The sequence below is a fragment of the Acartia tonsa genome, chromosome 12, assembly GCF_053477335.1.
Source record: "Acartia tonsa isolate MP-2025a chromosome 12, ASM5347733v1, whole genome shotgun sequence".
Lineage (NCBI taxonomy): Eukaryota > Metazoa > Arthropoda > Copepoda > Calanoida > Acartiidae > Acartia > Acartia tonsa.
In genome coordinates this window covers 32,077,045-32,102,871 of record NC_137271.1, presented here as the reverse complement: position 1 = coordinate 32,102,871, position 25,827 = coordinate 32,077,045, and the positions used below count along the sequence as shown (strand labels likewise).

Here is a 25,827-nt window from a genome sequence, read left to right as displayed (position 1 = left end):
AACTGCCTCCCTTCCTTTTTCAAAGACCTCTTTCGTCTGCTTCTAAATTATTTTCTGCTACTTGGCTGTGTTAATAATAAGCGTCACCATTGGTTGATTTACAATGACCCAATAGAAAGGTTGCACAAGGCGGTTGCGATGGGGAGATACAGTTATTTAACCCTTTCTTCCTCTAGTGTTTTACTCTAATAGGGAGGGAGAGGATATTGACAGGAAAATTAATCTAGAGACTACAATATCAATCCCCCTTGTAAAAAAGATACCAAAGGCAGGATTGGAGTCAATATATCTTCTACAACCCCTTCCCTGTACTCCTAAGAAAACGGAACTTAATGGTCATTACTATGAGAGCGAAAGTGAGAGAGAGAGAGATAGAGAGAGATGGGGAAGGTGAGGGGGGGAGAGGAAACTAAAAGAAAATTGTTTGAAATTATGGGAAAAATATTTGATTTACCATACACAAACTTATTATTAGCGAAGCTACTCTATACCTTTTTTTGTCTGTAAGTTTTATCATAATTATATTCTTAAAATTATCATTGACATAAGATTAGCTTTCATGAAAACTTATGCCTTTTTGAAATGGAAACAAGATTACTTTCCTTTAGTATACAGAAGTTGTATCATTTTGGAGATCGTTGTTTTAGGGGGCCTTTGGACCATATAAATGATGACACATCACTATCATTTCTTAATTGGTGGAAAGGGTAAAGGCATACAAAACAAACACTATGTATTAGAGAATTGTGCACATTTTTGGAAGTTGTCATCCTTGTTACAACAAAGCACAGTACATTAAAATGGACAATTTAAGAGGGGGGGGGGGGGGAATTGACCATTTATAACATTAAGAGGGGGGGGGGGGGCTTTAGCCTGAAGTGATACAATTAGCAAAAGTGACATAATATTAGGCTATTACAGATTTATAATCATCGTTTATCTATCATATTCTAACAGCATATGCTAAATTTATTAAATTATTATTTAGAAATTTTGTTGTTTGATTTTATTTGATTTAAACGAAATTGGAAAAGATACTGCTGGTTTGAACCAAAAATAAAGTCATCGAACGGAAGGACTTTGGGCACCTTGTCCCTCCTACTGGATGAACGAACTGACCAATAAACAAGTTTCATGTTAGCAAGCTATCTTTACACTGTCTGTCATAATATCCACATATATTGGGCATAATTGTATGAAATGGAGTTATAGTAAAGTAAATTTAGTATTTGACAGCAAAAATATTTATCTTTAGGTCCTAAAAGTGTCAAGAGTATTGAAAGGTGAAAATATTTTAATTGTAGGATTATCCTGTACAGGTATTTGCCAGGAAATTGGGATAAGCCAGGTATTTGTGCGATTCGTTTTCCTAGATTTTCTCAAGAAAAATTGGAAGATTAGTTTTTCAACAATTTTAGAGAAATATTTAAAGGAACAACTTTTGCTGTGTTTTTCAAGGCATTTGGCTGATTCAAAGTTTTAAAACACATTATCTTATTCGTAGGGTCAAAACTTTATGCACTATTATTAAATTTTAATTGGTTGTTTTCAAACGAATAGTGTCAAAACTTGTCATTCAATACTTTTAATCTACAGAAGGGGCAATTTAATTTATTATCATTAGGGATGGACATCAATTGATCGACAATTGTCGTTTCCCTTCAGATCTCTGTGTTTTACCAAACATATGACAATAGTATGCTGGAATCGTTATCAACATAGAATAATGATTATTTTTGATTAACTGCCTATCCTTGGAAGCCATGCATGTTATGGCCATTCAAATTTGTTGAACACACTTTTTTCTTGTTACTTGATTGCCATGAAAGCGATGATCAAAGGGCACACACACACTCACACACACACACACACATACAAACACACAGATGTATTATGCATCTTAAAGGTACTGCACTTAGGCAATAGAATTTTTTGGACCGACCGACCATCAACTTGTTGGCCAGTCGAAACCTGGTTTCTTTGAAATAACAGTAAATTTCTTTGTTGATGACGATTATAGCATTATATTGTACACAACCTGTCAAAATATTGATATTTAAGTGATCATAGCTGATTTATTATCAACATTGCGTTATTATTGTCGACTACATGCATTATGTAGGAATTTTAAGAGATAGGACAAAGAACGATAAATTGATGTAAACCCCCAATAAAAACAAAATTACCCCCTACTTGCATTTATCTTTATAACCCTATCTTCATCAATCTATGAAAACAAAATCTATTATTTTTAACTCTTTACATGAGTTTTTATTATTCTTGGTGTTCCTTTTGTTTTGGCGCGAAGCTACTCTATGCATTTCTTGCAAGTGGTCTAACGTCCATCATACTATATAAAGAAGTAAGATTTTTTATGCATATTGTATTAAAATCTTGGAACCATTGAACCGATTCAGTTTTTAAACTTTAAGAAACTTAACAAAGAATGTTTTTTTGAAATTTGAGGCCTGTGATGGTTTTAGACTATTTTAGTTACAGCCCCCTTATTCGTTGACTAAACAACTTTGGGGACTGAATTTGATTGGTTGTGTTGAGTGTCCAAAGGTTTCAACTACTAATTGTAATCTACAGAAGAAGAATTTTATGTATCATTAATAAGGATCATCAATTAATCGGCCATTGTGTTATCCCTTTAGATCACTGCCAAATATTACAAGATTTAATATTGCTGCGCCACAAATGTAAGCTATTATCCTTGTTTCTATTGAGTATTATGCATCTAAAGAGGATCGTTTGTTGCATTTTATTTTTAAAAATAATTTCTAAACATCTTTTGTTTTAATTTGTTGTTCAATTTTAGGCCTTTAAAATGTTTTTTTTTTCTTCATGTATTGTGTACATTCATAATTTTAGTAAACAACCAGAATAGTTAGGTTTATAAGTAGCGCAGAAGAAACAAGCCTAAAAAATTAAGATAAATCAAAGTTACATTTTAGATAAAATTAAAAGCAAAGCAGATTTTCTTTTGAAGAATTTTCTCTCCCCCCACCCTCAAAGTTTAAATGGTGAAGGCTTAAAAAATCCTTTAATATTAAGATACATAAGTTTGGGCCTATGATTTTTATCTTATAAACACAGGAATCTTAAGGGATAAGACAATGGATGATAACTCTCCAATGCAGATAAACAAAATTACCCCTTCTGTAGATTAAGATTATTGGTTAAAAACAGTAGACACTGCCAATCAAGATTTAATAAAAGTATCGAAGTTTTATCAAATGTTTTTAAAGCTTTGGGTACTACAATATCTTACAATCCATTGTCCCCTCCCTCCCTGTCTAAACCAAATACATGTATTCAAAAGTCAAAACAGATCCAAAATTTTTGACATATTCAAGGTCTTGTTTCTAAAGTGCTAAGAAATGAAATTTTATGGTTGAAAATAGACTAAAACCAGCTCAAGACAAATAAAAAGCTTAATTTGTGGACCTCTAAACATAGCAATATTTATTTTTTTTGCTGTTATTATATCAACAAAAGTATGTAATCAAAATATCATTAGAATTTTATTATGTCGAAAATATATCAGCGATATTGGCCATATGTATTAAATGTCTTGACACATTATTAACAAAGTTTTTAAAAATGTTCTTTCCACTTTAAATATTAAATTTTCTAAACTTTTGGAAAAAATCCTCCAAAATAAATGCAGCTGAGGGGTTTAAAAAGTTCCATTGAAAAAAATGTTATGATTGATTTTATCTCAATCTTGGGATACGATTTACCTTTTTAAATCTCAATTCAGGAATGAATGGATGGGACAGTGGTCGGTAAATATATTCTTATTATGTCTTAGCTGGAAAATATTGTGGAAAGAAAGGGTTATTGATTTTTCTAGCCGTCATTTTATATTTTAAAAATCTCTGTTATTTTACATCATTACCAATATATAATGTTTTTTTTCTGAATCTATTGTACAATAAGATGCTGTTGTTGCGGTCAATAAAGAAAACAGAGGAAAAGTTTTAAAGAATGTTGTTTTAACTGGCAGAAAAGCTACAGAAAAATCTTCTGTAACAACCCTATCATTATAAATTGTTTGAATTTAAATAGTGTAAAAACTATTAAATAATTAGCCCACAAAAAGATTATTTTTAATTAATACAAAAAAACTTAAATAACCATTATAATTAAAATCTTATGGATCAATTAAAGAATAGATGATTTTATCCATAAGTAGCGCAGTAATGACAAGCTAGCAACATTTTTATTTTAAAAAGGTACAGTAAAATGTAACACAGCTTAATGAAGAAATTTAATGAGCAAAATAGCGTAGAGTACGCATTCCTTACTGCATAGAGACTGTATTACTAACAAAATATATTTGTTCAAACAGACAGACATACGGACAATCCCTAATAATAGGAAAGCTTCGCTTTTAAAAAGTATACTACAAATGTTATCGATATAATAATAAGGGTTAATTTATTTTTATGAAAGTTTAGTTGTGTATATGTGTGTGTGTGTGTGTGTGTGTGTTTATGTGTGTATGTGTAAGTGTAAAACAAGGATAACAAAGTTAGCGTTAGAAAACTTAAGAAAATCAAGAAAAATGGAAACCAAAGAAATTTGACCATAACTGACCACACTGTAACGCTATTCTAATAATGAAATTTTGACCAATGGATCTTAATGGATAGGACAACGGACGTTACTTTCCCAATAATGATAAACAAAATTATCCCCTCTGTAAATTAAAATCATAGGTTGAAAAGCTAGGATAATTTGAACCAACCAATCAATCAATAAGAGAGCTTGATTATAAAACTTTGGGTACCAAGTGAATTTACAGTCCAATGTCCCCTCTCTACCTGCATTTTGCAACTTTTATGTGATTTATCCTGTCTGTATGAGATTCAAGTGCCATATGTTTAGTAGTGTGTAGTGATATTATTTTGGCCAGCCAATATAACATACTATTGTGGTACATGGCGTACGCAAGGGCTGTAGATTAAGGTTCTTTTTAGGCATAAGCTCTTTGTCTTAAAGTCCTAACTTCCCAGCCAATAAACTATAAGAACAAAAGGGTGATTACATTGACGTGTAAATTATACTAGTAACCAAAGTTTTTAAAAACACGTCCTCTTATTCAATGGATTAAAAATTTATTACTATAATTAAATCTTGTTTGATCGGTACTAGCAGTGTCTAAAATTTTCCACCAATGATTTTAATTTAAAAATAATGTAATTTTTCACACCATAATTGGTGGTGTACATCTATTTATCATTCATTGACTTAAATATTTAGGAATTAAGGTTCAATGCATGATGAATCTTGTGCCTGGAAGTGCTAACTATTTGATCTAAAATTGCCCCTGCCAAAATTTTACAATATTTTGTCTTTCTAGAGCAAAGCTCACAGAACAGAGCTTCGTAGAGAGCAAGAACACCTTATTTTAAAACCCCAATTACTTCCTTTTCAGACATAGTATGTCAAAAATATCACATCAAATGCATATACATGTAAAAAGAAGAAGCTTTATTCTGAAAACTACATAAAAGATAAGGGGTGTTGTTTACCCCCCCCCCCCCAAACTTTGAAAACACTTATTTTACCCCCCTAAAAATTTTAAAAATACATTTGAAACCCCTCATTTTCCACCGTTAAAATGAGCTTAATAAAAAGCTTGCGCGTCCCTGGATTTATACATGAGAATTAAAATAAGATTAATTCTATCCTTGTTCAATCCCTCTATCCCTTATTTTTCACACAGATTTTGTCCTATTCCACTCTAAATTAGGATGATTAAAAAAAAAAACTCTTACATAAAAGTCATTCATTTCATTTAAAATGACACAAAAAGAAATTTTTCATTATTAGCGCAGCAATAACTATTATCAATAAATAAAACAATTCAAAAGTGTTAAGCCAGCCAATAATAAAAAGTTATTATAAAACTTTGGGGACTAATGTAATAAACAGTTCATTGTCCCCTCTCTCATTGTAAAGTTTTATAGTTGCTTCGCTTTTAAAATCTATAGATTTGTTAAACACCCTATAAGTTTCTAATATATTTCTCAATTATAAGTTTATTTGTAATTATAATTTCTGTTTATTTAAACTATTAAATTATAAACAGGGATCTAAAGGGATAAGACAATGGACAATCATTTGATATACATCCCAAATGATGATTAAAGAGTATAGTTATTTCTCGCATCGTATTATAAACGGCTTTCCAAGGATATAGAATGTACAATTATAAGATTAAAACTAGTTTTTTAGCCCCGAGGTGCCGAAGGCACAGTCTAAAAAAACTAGTTTTAATCTTATGATTGTACATTTTTATATTCGTAGAAAGCTGGATATAATACGATGCTAGACATAGTTTTTTCGTATGGATGAGAACCGGTTCCTATCAACCGGATTCGAATGAATACGAGAAAGATTGATATTTGTACCAAACAAACAATATTTCATATAAATATCCAACGGATTAAAATCAACGAATGAAAGAACGTGTCCATAAACTTTGAAAACAATGTCCCAATCATGTTTATTACATTCTTAGAGGGAATAAAGAGTAGTAGATTGATTAATTTGCCATTATCTTACCCCTTAGTATTAGTTAAGCAACTAACATAAAAATTCTGGAAGAAATTAATCATTATTATTAAACCAAAATGTTTTGTTTTTCTGCGTTAAACGTTATTTTGCTTTTATTGTTATCAAAAAAACCTATTCCTAAAAGAGTAAATTGAGTTGTAATTTGTTAATAACAAAGTATATAATAAAATATTACGCCGGCCTATTGCGTTTTATCTGCATTATAATTTCAACAAACCACTCTCTCTCAATCTCTCTCTCTATCTCCCTCTCTCTGAATCTCTCTCTATATCCACAAAAATAATGGATAAAGGTTTATGATTTATGGTAAAAAATATAAAATTATTTTTTGTTAATCAAAAATAATCTTCGTTTTAAAACCATCACCCTCCCCCCCTCAAAAAAAAAAACCAAACACATTTTTTTTGGTCCTTTTATTAATCCCAATCCCTGCAAAAAAATGCATCAATTCCAGACATACATTCTCTAAGGAGGGGGGATACTACCCCCCCTTTTAAGATTTTTGAAGATAGCAAACATGAGTTTTAGTGGAGGGGGGGGGGGGAGTGGGTTGTTCAGACAACATTTCACATATACCAGGGATATAGGACAATGGTAGATAAATTAATCACCCCCCTTCCCCCTATTAAGATTTATGAAATTCTCCCTCTTTTTCAGCTGGAAAATATTGGGGAAAAGAATAGGTTGTACATTAAATTAACTGCCATTGTCCACTCCCTCCCTGAATAAACACTGTGCGGTTTCTTAGTAATGATGATTGACTTTTATTTTTAACAAATTACTAGCTAAATAAAAAGATATTCCACGTTGTTTTCCTAGATTTTCTCTTTTTTATTACTGTATTAGAGTTTAAAGTTCTTTAATTATCAAAAATGATACCAAATTGCTGTGCTTCTCATGGATATAACTGTCCTTTTTATTCATGCTTTAAAAAATGGCATAAATCTTACTAAAAATCTTAGCTTGCAAAAAATATGCCCTCAAAGTAAAAGTCCAGTCTAATAGGCAAAAAAATTGAGAAAGAGAGAGAGAGAGAAAGGGGGGGGGGAGGATTGGTCTGACGGTCAATTTCTTAATTTTTAAAAATCCTAAAATCACATTGAGATTTCTGCAATAGCAAACCCAATTTTGCAATGCAAAAATGTGCCAAAAATGGTCTTTAAACCAAACTCAAGTTGCTTGCTAAAATTTAACAGTGACGCGAAAAAATTTCATTTATATGTATACATACATACTTTATACTTGTTTGTGTATGTGTGTGTGTGTGTGTGTGTGTTTGCGCGTGTGTGTATGTTATTGCGATATTTGAGACTAAATTCGCGAACTATATTACCACTTTATGTAATTGTGATGGTTTTGCAAAATTTTCAGGGACCATAAGGGATAAGACAATAAAAGATGAATTAATGTATAACCTAAATGGCATATGGTCGACATAAACTGCTAAAATTTAGATGTCAACTAAATACTTCTAAGTTTAATAGGGAAATACTGTCTAACAAAATAAACTTATGCTTTAAAAGTTTGTCTGCTACTTTGCACAAGCAAATATTATAATAATCAGGGATGTTGCACCTCAGAATAAGTTTGGAACCAACCAATCGAAGTTCAATAAAAGAACCCAAAGATTTTAAGATTATGTCTTTGAAAACTTTGGATACCAATGTAAATTGCAGACCAATGTCGGATGTCCCCTTCTTTTTTAATTTTTTCAATTTTTTCTATTCTTGAAAAAGCAATGTAAACATTGGTTATAAAGCTTTGGGTAGCAAAGTAATTTACATTCCGATGTCCCCTCCCACCCTTCGTGTGTGTACCCAAGCAGAAAGGGGACATTGGTCGTTTCTTACACTAGTCCCAAAAGTTTTATAAGTTGGCTAAACAACTTTGGGGACTCTAATGAATTTTGATCGGTTATTTGTTTCATCAAGTTAAGTTTCCAAACATTTCAACCACTAATTGTAATCTTCAGATGGTGTCTCTTATCAATGGGGATGTACATTGTACAATGTACATCCATTTATTGGCCATTGTCTTATCCCTTTAGATCCCCGGTGTGTACCTATATAATGATGGATGGGATAGAAGACGTGAGAAATATAGAAGGTTTACTCCATACTGTACACAGTAGTGTGCATCCATTATCAACAATAGTACTAGTAGAAACCTATATCTACCGCGTGAGAAATATACAAGGTTTACTCCATACTGTACACAGTAGTGTGCATCAATTATCAACAATAGTACTAGTAGAAACCTATATCTACATAGCCATAGTTAATAGTTACCATATAATTGTCATTATACCATGTAGCCAAGAACCTGAAGGGATAAGACAATAGACGCTAAATCACCCCAAAGGTGATAATCAAAATTACCTCTTCTGTAGATTTAAATTACTATACCACATAGCCATAGTTAATAGTTACCATATAATTGTCATTATACCATGTAGCCAAGAATCTGAAGGGATAAGACAATGGTCGATAAACTTATGTACATCTCCAATGATAATAATCAAAATTACTCCTTCTGTAGATTAAAATTACTACTAATAGAAAGCAATATCTACCACATAGCCATAGTTAATAGTTTACCATATAATTGTCATTATACCATGTAGCCAAGAACCTGAAGGGATAATACAATGGACGATATATAATATACTTTCTCAATGATGATAATTAAAATTACCCCTTCTGTAAATTTAGATTATTGGTTGAAAAGTTTGAACACTGCTGGTTTCAGAAGATTAATTAAATTCCCTCCACAGATATGACGTCATACGATAAAATAACCAATGAGAGGCCAGCATAAATTTTACCATTGGTCAAGTACAGTGTTTACTGGTCTCTCATTGGCTATTCTATCGTATGACGTCATAATCTGTGGAGGGACTTTAATCATCTTCCTGGTTTCATTTAAACAATCAAAGTAAGTTTTAAGGCCAACGAATAAGATAAAGTGTTTGTAAAACAAGGCTATTGGTTATTAAATGTTTTTGCTAAAAATTTATATTGACAATATTGTATGAACTACAGAAGTGTATAATGAATGAAAAAAGTATGGTAATTTTGGACACTCTATGTTTTCCCTTTTTTTGCAGGTACAAGGGGATAAGACTTTAGACTAAAAATGATTTTTCCTCCAAAGTTTTGAAGTGCAAATTTTCGCCTTTGATAGACTTAATTGATGTAGACTAGTTCTCGAGAAAAGATGCTTGGGAATAGTCCCTTTCGTGGCAACGCCCCTTAAGGGGCGATTCGTCATATTTTTAAAATTGCTTTTTATATGTTATTTTAGGTTAGGTTAGATTATATGGGGTTAGGTGATTGCCCCACAGGGTTAGGCAATTGGCTCCGCAGGGTTAGAGCCCCCAGCAGGGGCTAGAAATAGAAAATCTACTGTGAAAAATACCAAGAATCGCCCCTAAAGGTGCGTTGCCACGAACGGGACTATACCCAGATGCTTTTATTATCCTGTGTCTTATCCCTTTATCCCTAAAATTAAACATTTATTTTCCTTCAGTCTAGACTTGAAATAAATGACTTATTATAATGTTAGAAAAGTAATGTTTTCATTAAGTTCTTTTTATAATTATTTTTTAAAAAATCATTACTGTTTCTTAAAAACTAAATTGATATTTTTAGAAATACGCGAAAGAAGTTTTTTATCACAGCATTTTAATTTTCAAATCTTTATGTAAACAAAAACAGTTATGTCCACAAGTAGCGCAGCAATTAAAAGCTTAAATATTTTTTGGAAAATTAGAAAAAATTAACTGAGACTAGTAAAAGTGAATTAGTTTTGATTTTAAAAAATCAGTCAATTAAAACTAAATGCAGTTAGTTTATGTAAGTATGACAGAGGGTTACTTATTATAGAGCAGCTGCGCTCAATTAACCCCCTCTCTCCATTTTATCCAGTAAGGAAGAGGACAATTTGCTGTTTTATTACACAAAAATCCCAAAAGTTTTATAATAACGTTTTCTTATTTGTTGTATTAACAAATTAGGAAATCTTAATTAAATTTTGATCGGTTTGTTTATAGAGGTAATGACACAGAAGGGGTAACCTTGTGTGTCATTATTGGGGACGTACGTCAATTTATCGGTCATTGACTTATCCCTCTGTACCTCCATTTTCTCGCCCACACAAATAATTTCCGACCAATACAAATTGACAAATATATTTACATTAATCCAGGGAAGAAGGGATATAACAATGGACGATAAATTAATGTACCACTTGATATTGATCAACAAAATTACCCCTAACGTTAAATACACTGTTACTGTGACCAAACCAATCATGATTCAGATATAACCCCAAAGTTCCAAGCTTACAAATGGTAGAAAAAGACCTTAAATTTTGAAAAACCCTCTATTTATTAAAGAGTAGCCCCCATAAGACCTCTAGGGGCTCAAAAAAAGTTAGGAACCTTCCAAGGACCTATAAGAAGCTAAAATGTAACGGAGAATCATATTGGTTTAGCGATTGCGAAATCCTTCAGTACACACAGACAGACACACATACATCTAGTTCCTTTTATTAAAAAGAATTCAATCGTCCATTTTCTTATCCCTACATTCCTGCTGAATTTTATTGTGTTTGATTGGTATTGATTAACTCTAAGTTAATTTTACACCCAATTGCACTTCTTTTAAAAGGACAGGCCATGTTTTAGTTTTTATTTACATACTAACAGACACGCCCCTAAAGGCCGTAGGGGCACTTCATGCTGGGGGGAGGGGTTTAAATTGAACCCACTTATTTTAAATTTTATTTTAAACAGATTTTTTTTATTGCGGGGGGGGGAATGGGTTGAGTATTGTCTAGGGGCGATTTCTCTTGGGACGGTGTAGTTACCCTACCCTAAATAGTTGTAAACATTCCGCATACACTAGAAAACTACTTCGTAAAGGAGAATCATATCGGTTAAGTGGTTAAGGATCCTTCGCAACAAACAAAAACGAATAAGTCAATGTGGCTAGAAAACTTTGGGTATCAGTTATTTGTTGTTATAATAACAGCACAAAATTAAATGGGGATGGAGCGTATTTTTAAGATTGAAAACCAGTATTCAACATGTAAAATGTAAAAGGCGTAGAAATTATTTTATCTAAATTAGACATCCCACATCATATAGCCTACCTTAAAAATAAAATAAAGCAAGCGCATATTCAGGGATATTAAGGGATAAGACAATGTACGATAAATTGATGTAAACCTCTAATTATACTATGTATAAACAAAAAAAAACTTTCTGTAGTTTATTGGTGGAAATATTAATCAATCAATATCTTATAAACAAATGAGAGATTATAAAATTCTGGGTACCAGTATAATTTAAAGACCAATGTCCCCTCCCTCCCTGCACAAGAATATGAAATATAATTAGATGTAATCAAAAGAAAGAGGGGCTGGGATGCTCCACACTTTCAAAAAAAGGAATTTACCCAAATAATTCCTAAAATAACCAATCCCTTTTTAGAAGGACCTTTTCATTTGAAATAAAATACTTTTTCAAAGATCAAAGCAGGTTGTTTTAGAAAGAGATATTTCATTGGAACAAAACTATTTTGCCTCCAGAAATAAAAAAAAGATGAAATCAGGGGGGGGGGAAGAGACAATGGACTGTTAATTATAGTGGTACCCAAAGTTTTATAAACACATTTTCTCCTTTATTATTGGTCTTACAATATTTGTGTTTTTTTCATTAAATCTTGATTAGTCAGTATTAAACAGTGTTTATTTTAATATACCGAAGGGGAAATTTTGTTTATCATAATAATCGGGAATGTACATTATTTATAGCCCATGGTCTTTCGAAAAATTTAAAATTTCGAAAATACCAAAAATTTTGTCTTTATTGAAGACTATTTAAAAATTCTTTGATTTAGTGAAAAAATCTTTTTCATTAATTTTTTTATGTTCTTCTAGAAAAATTGTCCCTAAAATCAAAAGTAAAGAAAGTTTCAGCTTTAATCATTTCTATGGAATTAAGTTCTTAAAATGAAATTTTGTTTCCCTCAATTTTCTTGGGATTTGTCTAGTTAGGATCAAAGTATAAAAGGCAGAATCCATTTTAACACCAGCGGACAACCAACCCATAATCTGTTTCAAATTTGTGCTCTTTTTAAATCAACATAAGACATATCAAGTATCTTAAGCTATAAGACAATGGACGATAAACTGATTTACGTCCTCAAAAATGATGAACATAATTATCCCCTCTGTAGAATTATATCATTTGTTAAAAAGTTTTAACCCTACTAGTTAAAACCAACCAATCAAAAATCAATGAAAGTAAAAAGTTATTGAACTACCTTAATTTTAAAACCTTGATATAACTGTTTCAGTAGAAATAGAATGACCTTTCTCTTTTCTATGACTTTGACTAAAGAGTTATCAATAAAAGGGTGTGCGATAATTTTTACAAGATTTGTTTACTCTTTTATTTCCTTTTAAACAGTTTAAGTCGACTAAATGGCATTTAATTAAGGTGCTCATCGCTGACATATTAACGCCATTCATATGGATATGTAATAAAATACTAAAGTGAAATTCGCGAATTCTTTATTTTTATTTACTTTTTCGCTGAAATGAAAAATCACCTTTTCTATTCCCACTAAAAGTTCTGATCTTTAAGCATGCTTAGATGAGAGAGAGAGAGAGAGAGAGAGAGAGGGAAATTAAAAAAAGAAAGACTCTAAAAAAAGAGGAAATTCGATTGCTTAAAGATGTTCTAGTTATTAATAATTTTTAAAGACGAAAAAGCATGTTTAAAAGACCTACATGGATGCCTTTCAAAATGATCAAGATAAAACTGTCATTTGATGATATTTTTGTATACAATATTTTTCTTAACGTTCTAAATTAGTTTAGTGCCAATATATGACTTTTATAGTAAAATCTTACCTAGTTTGACCGCTAGACCTGGAGTGACCGTTTTCTGTTGAATCGCGGAACATAACGCCTCGCACAGCAGCCGTGACCGGCGGCAGGTTGAAGCGGGTCACAACATTCGCCGTGTCCTGGAGGTCGGTTTGGAAGCAAACGTTACCGCCAGCACCGCCGTTTACGCCGTATCTTGCCGGTCCGTCGGCTCCGCTATACCTAAAACGTTGGGGGTTTTAATAGGAATCTTTAAGGACAAGACATTAAAGGATGGATTTCTGTTGATCCAAATGATGATAAATCAAATAATGGAGGGTTTACGGTTTCCCAAACACCCCTTAATTTGAAAAAATATCTATAATAGAACAGACAATGATTAAGGTATAACTGTGTATAAAAGTAAAACTATAGAGGGGGAAGGGGTTAAATAACTCCACGTCCTAATGCTGTGGACCCCGTTTCGATTGGATCTTTGGCCAAGTCGCTACAAATAAGCAAAAATCAATTTGCAGGCAGACAAAAAAGGTCCCCATAACTGGATCCATGTAGTTGTCTGGGTTATACAACTGTATTCATAGACTAGCGGCTACGCTCTTGGGAGGGTGGTGGAATCCTCCCCCAAAAATAGTTATAAACCTTCCCAGGACCTATACTCTTTCCACCAATGAGAGCACAGCATTTTATGAAATGCCGCGCTGTGATTGGCTGAAATTCTGCTCACCCCGATCTGGCTCACCACTAAAATGATTTAAAGATCCAGCTCTGTATAGGATAACCACATCAGTTCAGCAGTTAGCAAGATCCTTCGGTACAAACAGATAGAAAGATAGACATCCTGTTACTTTATTATAAGGATCTAATACCTGTATGAAGTTGGAGGATTTCTGGAGAGCCCGTCTGTTTGTCCTTCGCTGGATTCTCCAGACTAAAAATAGAATATCCATTAATAGCGAAGCTAATACATAACTAGGGTTTTGCCGTACGTCCATATATGCGATTGCCAATCTGTCGACATTTTGACAATCTTTTAAATAAAAGTGGTCTTGGCTGACATACTATGATAATATGCCTAAATTAACTGTTTTTGATTAATTGAAAAGCTCAAATAATGAGTTTTTTTTACATATTCCCATAACAAACAATATATTATTACTAGGATGTTATAAAAGATCTTTATTTACTGTTAAAAATTACACTCGCAGCTGGCTGAAATAAAATCTACCCTTTGTACCTCACCCCCATCCTTCTAATGGGTGAACATTCGACCAATAAATGAGGACCATTGTAGCAACCTAAATTGACGACAAATTTTCCCCTGCCAATACATATACCTACGTATTCTATATCCATTACCATAACTGGCATTTGTTGAACCATACTAGTTTTTAATCTTTGACTTTTCTTCCTAATCTATTTAAATTAGTCTATGCTTGCATGTTTCAGTATAAGCTAGGGGTAAAAGAGGTGATATGAGCTTCAAAACACCAAAGAAAAAATCAAAAAATTAAAAAGGAGTGTTTTAGACATATTGCTAAGGTATGTCAGTATGTCCGACTAAGATACTAAAGCAAAGTTATAGACACTTTACAACCTTCCAGTACGTTAAAGTGAATTTATAAAATGTATATTTTTTTCAATGATCTAAAGGGATGATTCAATGGCCGATAAATTGATATATATCCCCAATGATAATACACAAATTTACCACCTCTGTACACTACAATAAGTGTATGAAACTTTTGGACACTCAGCTTAATGAACCAACCAATAAAAAAATCAATAAAAGCTCCCAAAGTTGTTAGGCCAACGAATAAGAACACGTCTTTATAAAACTTTTGTGACTTAACAAGTTCATCAAATGCTGTTACTGTGCTACTTATGGTAATGATTGTCCTTGTTTAAATACAAAATATGCATATCCATAATAGACTCCTGTAAAAATTGAAACATTTTTTCGTGTTCACTTAAAATCCTTTAGTAGTTCTCTTGTAAATCTACCAAAAAAATGATAATAAAAACATAGCAAAACACAAAAAGCTTATCTGTTTATCTTATTGTTCCTTAAGATCTCGAAAAAGGCTTCAAGTTGTATTGGAGATTATGTAAGTTGTAAAAAGACAGGTTTTAAGCTATGCCTATATCGTATGACGAATGATGTAATTATTATCAACAAGAATATAATCTAAAATAAAATGACTCAAAAGTTAAAGGATAATATTTTTTACAGGTTTTAAGCTATTTTTTTGTTGAAATGTGTTAACGCCCTCTCTACCACATAGCTCCTCCATTTTTTTCAAGAATTACCATCCACCAGGGAGGCAGAGGACAATGGCAGATAAAAAAATCATCACCCATTACTTTGTGAAGTTATTATATCAACATAATAATTAGAATAGCGGTAAGTCGAATATAAATATCAGAAAGGACCACTTTCGTTTGCTACCATAAAGATAGTTGACAGAATGGTACAGTTTTAAGAATAATTCAACGTTCATTGTCCTATCCATTTATCCCTGGCGCTCACCACCGAATTCTGGCAAAATTGTAGTTCTATGCAATTCAAGAAAAATGCACAGTTTTGCCTGTTTAAAAACCAGGGATAAAGGTTGCAATATCAAAAGATCTTCAAAATCTAAAATTCTAATGGTTGATGTTCTATATCATCTAGTATCTATATTTGAAGTGAGGTAGAAAATAGCCTTAAACCATCCCAATATAAATATCTCTCAAATGGACTAATAGTAACACAGTGTAGGAAATATCCGACACCATTATTAGTTTGACACATTTTGTACAAAAAACATTTTTTAAAATCCATATAGAAAGTCAGCTTTGTGGTTAATTTTTAAGAATAAAGCTTTGTTTGGTAAAATTATATTGTCTAAACATTTTTCATTACTTTAAATCAGATGGACTATTTAATTTTGGCGGATTATTATATCTAATCCTGAATTAAAAACTATCTACCTATCCACCATCCATGGATAAAAATGCGCAGCTATCTAACCTCCCCACTTCTACACTACTTTTTTATGTCAGGGTTGAAAGGGATAATCAATTTAGTTTGAAAATATATTGTTGTCTTTTAAGGGATGAAAACAGTGAACGATAAATGCATAACTCCAATAAACAAAATAAAACCCGTATTAAGAATAAAACTATTGATTGCCCAGTTTGGACATAGACAAGCTAATGAAGATTTATTAAAATACCCTGCGAATGAGAGCATGTTTTTTTCATGATGCTTTAGGTATTAGTATCATTTAGAGTCCATTATCCCCACTCTATCTAATTCTAGGGCTATCTTATGGACTTACAAGACCATGTTTTTTTTTTAAAATAAGAAACTTTAATTTTGTTAAATTGCCTTTTATTTCTGAAAATCACTCACACACACACACACATTCAGTAGCAATCTGTGTGTGAGTATGTGTGTGTGTGTGTTAAGATTCTAGGGTAGAAGTTACAGAAAATTTGGTGCTTTCACTCATACCTATCAATGGACCACAAAAACCCCCCTCCTCATTTTCATTTTTGAGGGATAGAAGGGCTTATTATATACTAAGAGATATAAGTTTTCCGGAATTTTAATGTAGGGAGGAGATTTGAAATCTGCATCAAATTTTAAGGATTTTTTTTTATAAAATTCGTTTTTTGTATAATTCTTTATCTAAAAGCGGAAATACATATTAAGTTAATTAATTTTGACCAATAGGATAGGTGGATTTTAAACTACCTGCGCTCTAATTGGTTGAATGATGTACGACATCCAATCAGAGCGCTGATTTTTTAAATTTACCAATCACGGATGCCAAAATTAATTAACTTAATTTGTATTTCCGCTTTTAGATAAAGAATTACACAAAAAAAGAATTTTATAAAAAATCCTTAAAATTTGATGCAGATTTCAAATCTACTCCCTACATTAAAATTCCGGAAAACTTATATCTCTTATTATATACTGACCCTAACCCTATGGGATTCTTCTAACCTTGAGTTTACCTAACCCAACCTTTCAAAAGTTTTGTTTGTAGTCCATATGCAAATTGAGGGAAACAGCCGAAATTTTTTTTGTATCAAAACTCATAATTTTCATCACCACGATTATTTCTAAAAATGGCATTCGCATATAAGAATGTATTTATGTACAAGGGTTTTGTTACTTAAAAACTAGAAAACTAGGCGTGCTTTTGCTCAAAATGTCTGTCGTGCACTTAATCCCGCCCTTTTTAAAAAAATAAATTGAAAATAAGAGGGATGTAGTAGACTTAAATGATACTGGTACCCAAAGTTTTATTAAGCTCATTAGGTAAGTTATAAACTTTGAGGACTTTCATTTAATTATCATGATTAGGTGGTACAAAATTTTAAACCATTAATTTAGAAATTACTTTGTTTGTAAAAAATCAACGTCTAATGTCTTAACTCTGGATAGAACCTCATTTTTAATTTTTCAATGTTAAGTATGTAATCCTTAAATAAAATAATGGTATTAAGCAGCAGACAATGGACATTCTCACTTTCAGGGATCTTTAGGGATAAGACAATGGAAGATTAATTTACATCCCGAATTAGCTCTTTTTGTAAAGGAAATATTGGACTGTAAATATGACTGGTACCCAAGGTTTTATAATCATGTTCTCTCATACACTACCTTGAAGTTTTGAGTACTTTTATCAATTACTTAATTTTGTTTCAAACTTTTCAACCAACAATATTAATCCACATTCTGTTGATCATAATTGAGGGTGTAAAGTACATTAATTTGTCGTCTGTTGTCTTATCCCTTCAGATCCCTATGTATAACTATAACGTCATTTCTTAAAATGTTAATGAAAATACTTTCAGATTTCTAATTTCTATCAGGATTAAAAATGACCGGTTTAAAAACTTTCAAAATAGCCAACACAACATTTTCTTAAAATGCATTTTTCATATATTTTCCCTGTTAAGCATAGAAGTGCAGTGTTGACATCAAAATTGTTATGTTTAATAGACTAAAACCACCATAGGACATATATTGACCTTCATAAAAAGGAAAACTGGTTCGGCAATGTGCGAGTTCTTAACGGAATAACTAAAAAACCTTACTACTTTATATAATAGGATTAAATTAATTTATTGACGTAATAACAGCCCAAAAGTGTAACACGTACAAAAGTTGTATCGCCTAATAAAAATGCATGTAAAAAATTTATTGGGTTGACATCCCAATATTTTATTTTGACAATGGCTCGCCTACGCTTATCATAACTGTTACTACTCATGGATCTTAAGGGATAAGACAATATGTGTTAAGTTAATATATACATCCCCAATGATCTTAAACACAATTACCCATTCTTTAGCGGTTAAAAAGTTTGGAAATTACAAGTTTGGAACCAACCAATTAAAATCTAATTCAAATACCCAATGTTTTTTTAAATATATAACTTAGTTATAAAACTTTGGGTACCAGTATAATTTACAGTCCATAGTCCCCTCCCTCCTGTGATACTTTAGGTTTCGGAGATCTTAAACAACATGGTGTTAAAAAATAAAGTATGACCTACTGTTACAGTCAAAACTTTTTCGCCAATAATCTATAATACAAAGTAGCTTGATGTCTGTCCGTCTGAAGCTTAAGATCTCGGTAACAACTAAACCGATCGGATTCTACTCTTCAGGGTATATACCTATTGGTCCTGTGGTGGTTTTAAGCTATTTTCTTGGGGGGTGGGACACCTCCAACCCCCCCCCCAAATGAAATTTACCCCCTTCAAAAAAAAAAATTGGCGGAAAGTATGGTTCGGAACCAAATTTTTTTAAAACTACCTCATGGGGCAAAGCCCATAGAGGCTAGGGGCGAAGCCGCTAGTGTTTTGTAATAAGTCCGCTAATGAAGGTAACAAAAATAATTTTCTTCTATATTATATTTCAGTGTAATCTGTTTTATGGTTATAATCTAACTCCACAAATATAAAATATTACAATAATACATCACATTTTTACAAGTGTGGTTAAAATCTATTATTTACGTCATAGAGATTAAATTTATTTAGTTCACAACAATTATCTACAATTTTAATACTTAAATTTTATTTCTTTTAATTAAAAAGTGTTACAGTTTATATACAGGAAAAGGTTATCATCATTGGGGAATCATATAATTTGATGAACTGAATTTAGTTTCCGAAAGTGTGCGTAGCTTCCGCGTACTATCTCAATATTTGCTACTAGCTAAAAAAGCTTCAAACTTCAAAAAAAATCAAAATTTGAAAAATTAAAATTTTTTAATGTATAATGTATAAATCGTTTAAACATTAAATCGCTTTTCCATTTGACCGGAGTCGCTGAAAATAGGGTCTGCAATAATTGGGTTATCTGCTGTACACTTTAGGAAACTAGGGCTCAAATAGGAAATTTATTTCAGCTGATCTATAATTTATCGTCCATTGTCTTGTCCCTTCAGATTATTGCAATAATCTCAACATATTCACACAAATTTAAAAAAAAATAAGGGGTCGTTTTCTCTAATTCAACTAAATGGTTATAAAACAAAAAAGAAAAAAAAATAATTATTCATATTATTTTTTCGACAATGCAATTCTCGCCCACTGAAAAATTCGGTCAGTTATCAAATCCGCGCATTTATCATAATTATTATCACGCAATTTTGGAATATTATAATTTCTTTCAGCAAGATTTTTTCTAAGAAAATTAACTATTTATAAATAGCTGACTTTTTATGTTTCATGAAGTGAGAAAAATGACTGCTCTTTTAAACCAATAATACAGCCAAATTGTTCCTACAATGTGTTACAATTGATTTACAATTGATGATATGCGTAATCGAGGACTAACCAAAAGTGCACGACTATTATTACATTTTTGGGATAAACGGATAAAAAAGACTCCTTAATTATTTTATGCGAGAAATTTTTGTAAAAAAACATGTAAGACAATGGACAATAAATTGATGTACATCTTTAATGATGATTAACAATTTTACCCCTTCTGTAGATTGCAATTATTATAACTAGTTTGAACGAACCAATTAAAATTCGTTGAACCTTAAGTTTTCGAGCCAACGAAAACAATGTCAAGGTTATAAAACTTTGTGTACCAGTGTAGTTTACACTTTAATTCTCCTCTCCCGTGATAAAATCTGATATACTATGACACATTTTGCAAATGACATTATGACTACAGTCTTATGTTGATGCAATAACAGCAAAAGGAATTGTTGCCTATACCTACACCCCTGGTTCTTATTACAACAAAATGACTGACGAATAAGGTTAAAACTGAGCTAAATAGCGTGTGCCCTAATCAGGGAAGCTTTTTAGCCTGCTGCCACATTTGGGTGCAACTCATTTTGGGCATACCACGCGTGGTTACTAGATTTGTACATCATTCAAAATGTACTATTTTAAAACAATAGGTATAATGTCATTATTATAATACCCGTATGTATATGGTAGATATCAGTTTTTAGTAGCAGTTATAAATGCATAACATTATGTCGACGTAAATATTAGGCAAATTCTGGGATCTTAAGGGATAAGACAATGGTCGATATATTGATGTACATAAATAAAAACAACCCTTGAATTAGATTGGAAAAAAAATTTTAAGCCAACGAGGGTGTAAATCTTTGAGTACCAGTTTACTTTGTAATCCAATCCCCCCCCCCCCTCTTCGATTAATGATACGTATATTTAGTCAACAACAAACCATGTTGCGTTTTACAAGGTAGTACACATTTTGAAATAGTTCTTAGAAATCCTATTTTTTAACAAATCTTCAAAAGGAAAAACTAAATAGGAAGATGTAGAGGTAAAGGGGTAAATAAGTTAGTGCAGTAGTGTGTACAGGGTTTTTTTAGGTGTATTTTTGTCATCAAAACTGTGAATTTGACAGCCACATTAAATTTCATGGGTGTGAAAATGACTGTAAAACTGTGTTTATGACAGTATTAAAGGTGTAATTTTGACAGTGAATAAAAAAATATTGCCAAAAATACAGCTTAAAAAGAATTGACAAAACACACCCATTTTTTGTCAAAAACACAGGGGTTGTATTTTTGCTAGTGGTAAAAGTGGCAACACTCCGGGTTTTTTCCGGGGGGGGGGATCTTTAGAAGAAGAAAAATGGGGAGGCAGGCCCTCCCATTTTAAAATTTGATCAGCACAGTCAAAATTTTGTGTATTTATTATATCAGCAAAAGTTAATTGATTATAATTTAAAAGGACTGATTCTAGTAGCTTTGAAGTATTTGAACTCAGAGTGAGAGAGAGAGAGAGAGAGAGAGAGAGAGAGAGAGAGAGAGAGAGAGAGAGAGAGAGAGAGAGAGAGAGAGGACAATGGGCTGTTAATTACTCTAGTCCCCAAAGTTTCATAATAACGTTTTCTAATTTGTTTGCTTAACAACCTTAGGGGCTCTTATTGAATTTTGATTGCTTGATTCATTTAGCTGAGTCTTCAAACGTTTTAACAACTAATCTTAACCTACAGAAGGAGTAATTTTGTGTATCATCATTGGGGATGTAAATGTACATCAATTTATCAGCCATTGTCTTATCCCTATAGATCCCTGAATTGAGTTAATATAAATTTACCACCCAGTTACCAATCCCTTTATCGCTGTAATATATGTATAAAGAATACTTTTTAGAATGTTATGAAGATTTTTCTTAGCGATATGCATTTTGTTTTTGTGTGTACTGTTTGTTTGCATTTTATTTATGTTTTTAGAAGGTATTGTCATTAAATCTTAATTATTTTAAAACCGTTACATTACATATAAAATACAAAGTTATATCGATATACAATTTCATATATCAAATATATGTCTTTAATAAAATGGTCTCTGCTGACATATCGACAACCTAATGACATTATAACAACATGTTGATAAAATAACGACACAATTTCTATAAAGAGTCGATTGGAAGCCCACAAACACACATCCTAGCTGTTGAACAACTCATCACACACACACACACACACACACACGCACAAGAGTAAGAAATACCTGTTGTTGGAAGTTATTAGCTAGAGCAGAATTATAGGAGGCCACACTAACTAAGGAACACACACACTCCAATACACACACGCACACACACACACACACACGCACAAGAGTAAGAAATACCTGTTGTTGGAAGTTATTAGCTAGAGCAGAATTATAGGAGGCCACACTAACTAAGGAACAGGTTTCCGTTGACTTGCAGTCTCCGCTTCCAGAGAAACCTGAAATAGAAAAAATCATTAAATTTGGCACAAATATTACATGATTACATTGAACTGTTAGTTATACTGGTACCCAAAATTTTATAAATATGATATATCATTGATTGACACAAAAAAACTTTGGGTACTTAAATTAAATCTTTATTAGTTGATAACAAAATTGTAATCTAAAAAAGGGGTAATTTAGTTTATAATTGGAAGAAGCTGCAGTATTATTGAGAATTTATTGCTATGGATGACTAGTAGTTCATTTATGTTAAAATATTTTGTTTCTTCTGTTTATATATCCCTTCCTGATCGAATGGGCACTCATTCACTCATTCAATTGGGGAGTCCTATAACTTCCACAAAAAAAGGCAAAAATGTTAGGAACGCAAATTATTTCTATAGCACAAACTGTTCCATCCCAGGGCCAGGGAGGAGAGGGACAGTGGTACCCAAAGGTAATTACCAAGTTAACTTTGGGTACTTTTATTGAATATTGATTGGTTAATTCTTAACTTGTATTTTTTCAACAAATATCAACAGAAGGGGTATAATTTGTGTATCATCAATGGGAACGTAGACCAAATTATCTACTATTGTCTTATCCCTAAAGATCCCTGGATTCCTTACCCTAAAATTATCATTAAACAAACTTTCTCAATCATTAGCTATTCTATCTTTTTTTGTGAAAATAAAACTCCGCGGTTATGATAATATGGAGTTTTGATAGCACAACTACAATTGGTAATTAATTTATGTTAAAATGGGGTTTCATTAATCAATGTTTATGTTTTGCAGGGTCAATGGATGCTGTACGTTAAGTCTGTAAATTTAGTAGCAATTATATGCTAACAAACACTCCAAACCTTGATTGGTTGGTAAAGACTCGTAGTGTCAAAACTTTTCAACCAATGATTACAATCTAAAGAAGGGTTAATTTATCATGATATTAGAGTAAAACACTAGAGGGAGAAAGCGTTAAAGGACTGTATCCCCATCGCAAACGTCTTGTGCAAACTTTCTATTGGGTCATTGATAATCAACCAATGGTATCGCTTATTACACACCCAAGTAGCAGAAAATATTTTAGAAGCAGATGAAAGAGGTCTTTGAAAAATGAAGGGAGGTAGTTGTCTTTATATACATCTATACTAAAGATTTGTTATGATGATTGTGGACTATTGTCTTATCACTTAAGATCCCTGAAGTCAACAGAATGTTTTTAAATTACCACGGAAATTTGTCGACTTATAGAAACTGCTCCATAGCGAAATGCCGCGGTAGCTGGGCGGTTTTGAGTGAGCCTGTCAATATATGGACAATTTTAACTAGGGTTAACTACAATTATGACAAACAAAATTACCCTTTATTTAGATTAAATTATTGGTTGGAAAGTTTGAGACTGTGCCTGATGCCAAAAGTCAATCAAAATTTTAAAGAAATGAGAGAACGTTTTTATAAAACTTTGGGGACTAATGTAATGCAAAGTATAGAATACTTGTTTAAAGAAAGCATTTGTTTTTCTTGGTTAAATATTTATTAATTAGACGCAATGTATTTTTTCTTCTTCAAAATGTTCCTTATTTAGAAAATCAATTTTTTATAAATTTTTAGTATGCAGTAAGAAAATATTAACAGTTATAATTTATTTTTAGAAATCAACCTAACCCTATACAAAGTACAATAAATGTAATAATATAAAATAGGATGGTGTACCTTTCCTTCCGCAGATTAGTAAATGCGCAAATGCACACAGTGTATTAAGTTCGCGAAAAGACAAAATTGCATACATTTTAGATTAGGGGTTTGATGTTTAATTATGAGAGTAGAGTAAAGTGTTAGGGGCTTTTATAGTGTAGTAATAATTTGCAGCTATTATAGTATTAATAATTTTAGCGGAAGCGATTGCACACCGAAAATGGGTGGTAGGGGCACTTTTTAATCAAGAAAATTAATCACATGTATTGCATGAATTAAAAAATTATTCAATCTTAATAATTGGGTCAATTTTTCTTACGTACTTCCAATCAAGAGAAGCGTAGCTTCTCTATAATTATGGACATGTCCATGCGACTTTTAATTAATAACGCTGTTGTTATCAATGCCATTTGAATAACTTTAAGTCAGTAATATATAAGCTATGACTACTTTTATTTATCTTTCATTCTATATTACTTTTAGGAAAAAATTTAATGCAGGAAAAAATAAATAAAGAGGGGACTTGGACTGCAAATTATACAGGCTGTAAAACTTTGGGTACTTAAATCTTGAATTGTATACCATCACTTGGGATGTACATCAATTTATCATTCACTGTCTTATCCCTTAAGATCACTGAGAATAAATAGGGCAAAGCGCATAAAAGAATTGCTTGTAACAAAATTTAATTATCATTTGAAAAATAAGAGATTAAAGTTTGCAAAGAGAATTGGAATTGTAGAATATTTAAAACTGTTTATAAATTGGAGATCTTCTTCAGATTAAAATTATTGGTGAAAAAGCTGGTACACTGCATGGTTGTACAACCCAATCAAATTTTAATAATAAAATAAAGTCTCCAAAGTTTTTAGGCCAGCTAAGAGAAACAATGTTCACTAAGTTTTGGGCACCAGTATAATTTATATTATATTTATATTATATAAACCATAAAAACCTTTTAAGCAGTGACATTTAATATCAACCTTTTTTTTATTGAGCAACCTTTATTCCTGATTATAAAATGCATTAATTAAGGAGAATCAGATAGTTGTGAGAGCGGGGGCACATCAGTCATGCCCCAACTACCCTGTTAGGCTTGGTGATTTTATGTTGACCTTTAATTTTCATAGTTTTTGTCGACAATTCGGCATTTGTTTAGATTAGTCATGATTTCATTGACTCATATTAACGTCAGCATTATGACCATTAATACATTATGTTGATATACTAACAGCTAATAAGTTTAACAGGGCAGAAAGAAAATGAATATTACATGAGTAGCTTTTTTGCATGGACAAGGTATAAAAAAAAGATGTCATTTTATCTTTATACTAGCAACTGCGTCTCTAGCATCTAGAGGCTCTGTATCAAAAATTTATAGGGAAGGACATAAAAATAGCCTAAAACTATCCTAAAACT

General features: G+C 31.8%; 1 protein-coding gene across 1 annotated transcript in view; it reads right to left on the bottom strand.

The window, feature by feature from the left end:
* The window catches only part of LOC145333029 (uncharacterized), a 243,153-nt gene that overhangs the window by 107,934 nt on the left and 109,392 nt on the right, over positions 1–25,827 (bottom strand). Inside the window, exons 7-9 of the mRNA XM_080178178.1 lie at positions 22,628–22,725; positions 14,355–14,416; positions 13,513–13,710 (exon numbers count right to left, since the gene is read on the bottom strand). Coding sequence (XP_080034304.1) covers positions 13,513–13,710; positions 14,355–14,416; positions 22,628–22,725 — 358 coding nt within the window. The remainder of the gene's footprint in view (positions 1–13,512; positions 13,711–14,354; positions 14,417–22,627; positions 22,726–25,827) is intronic.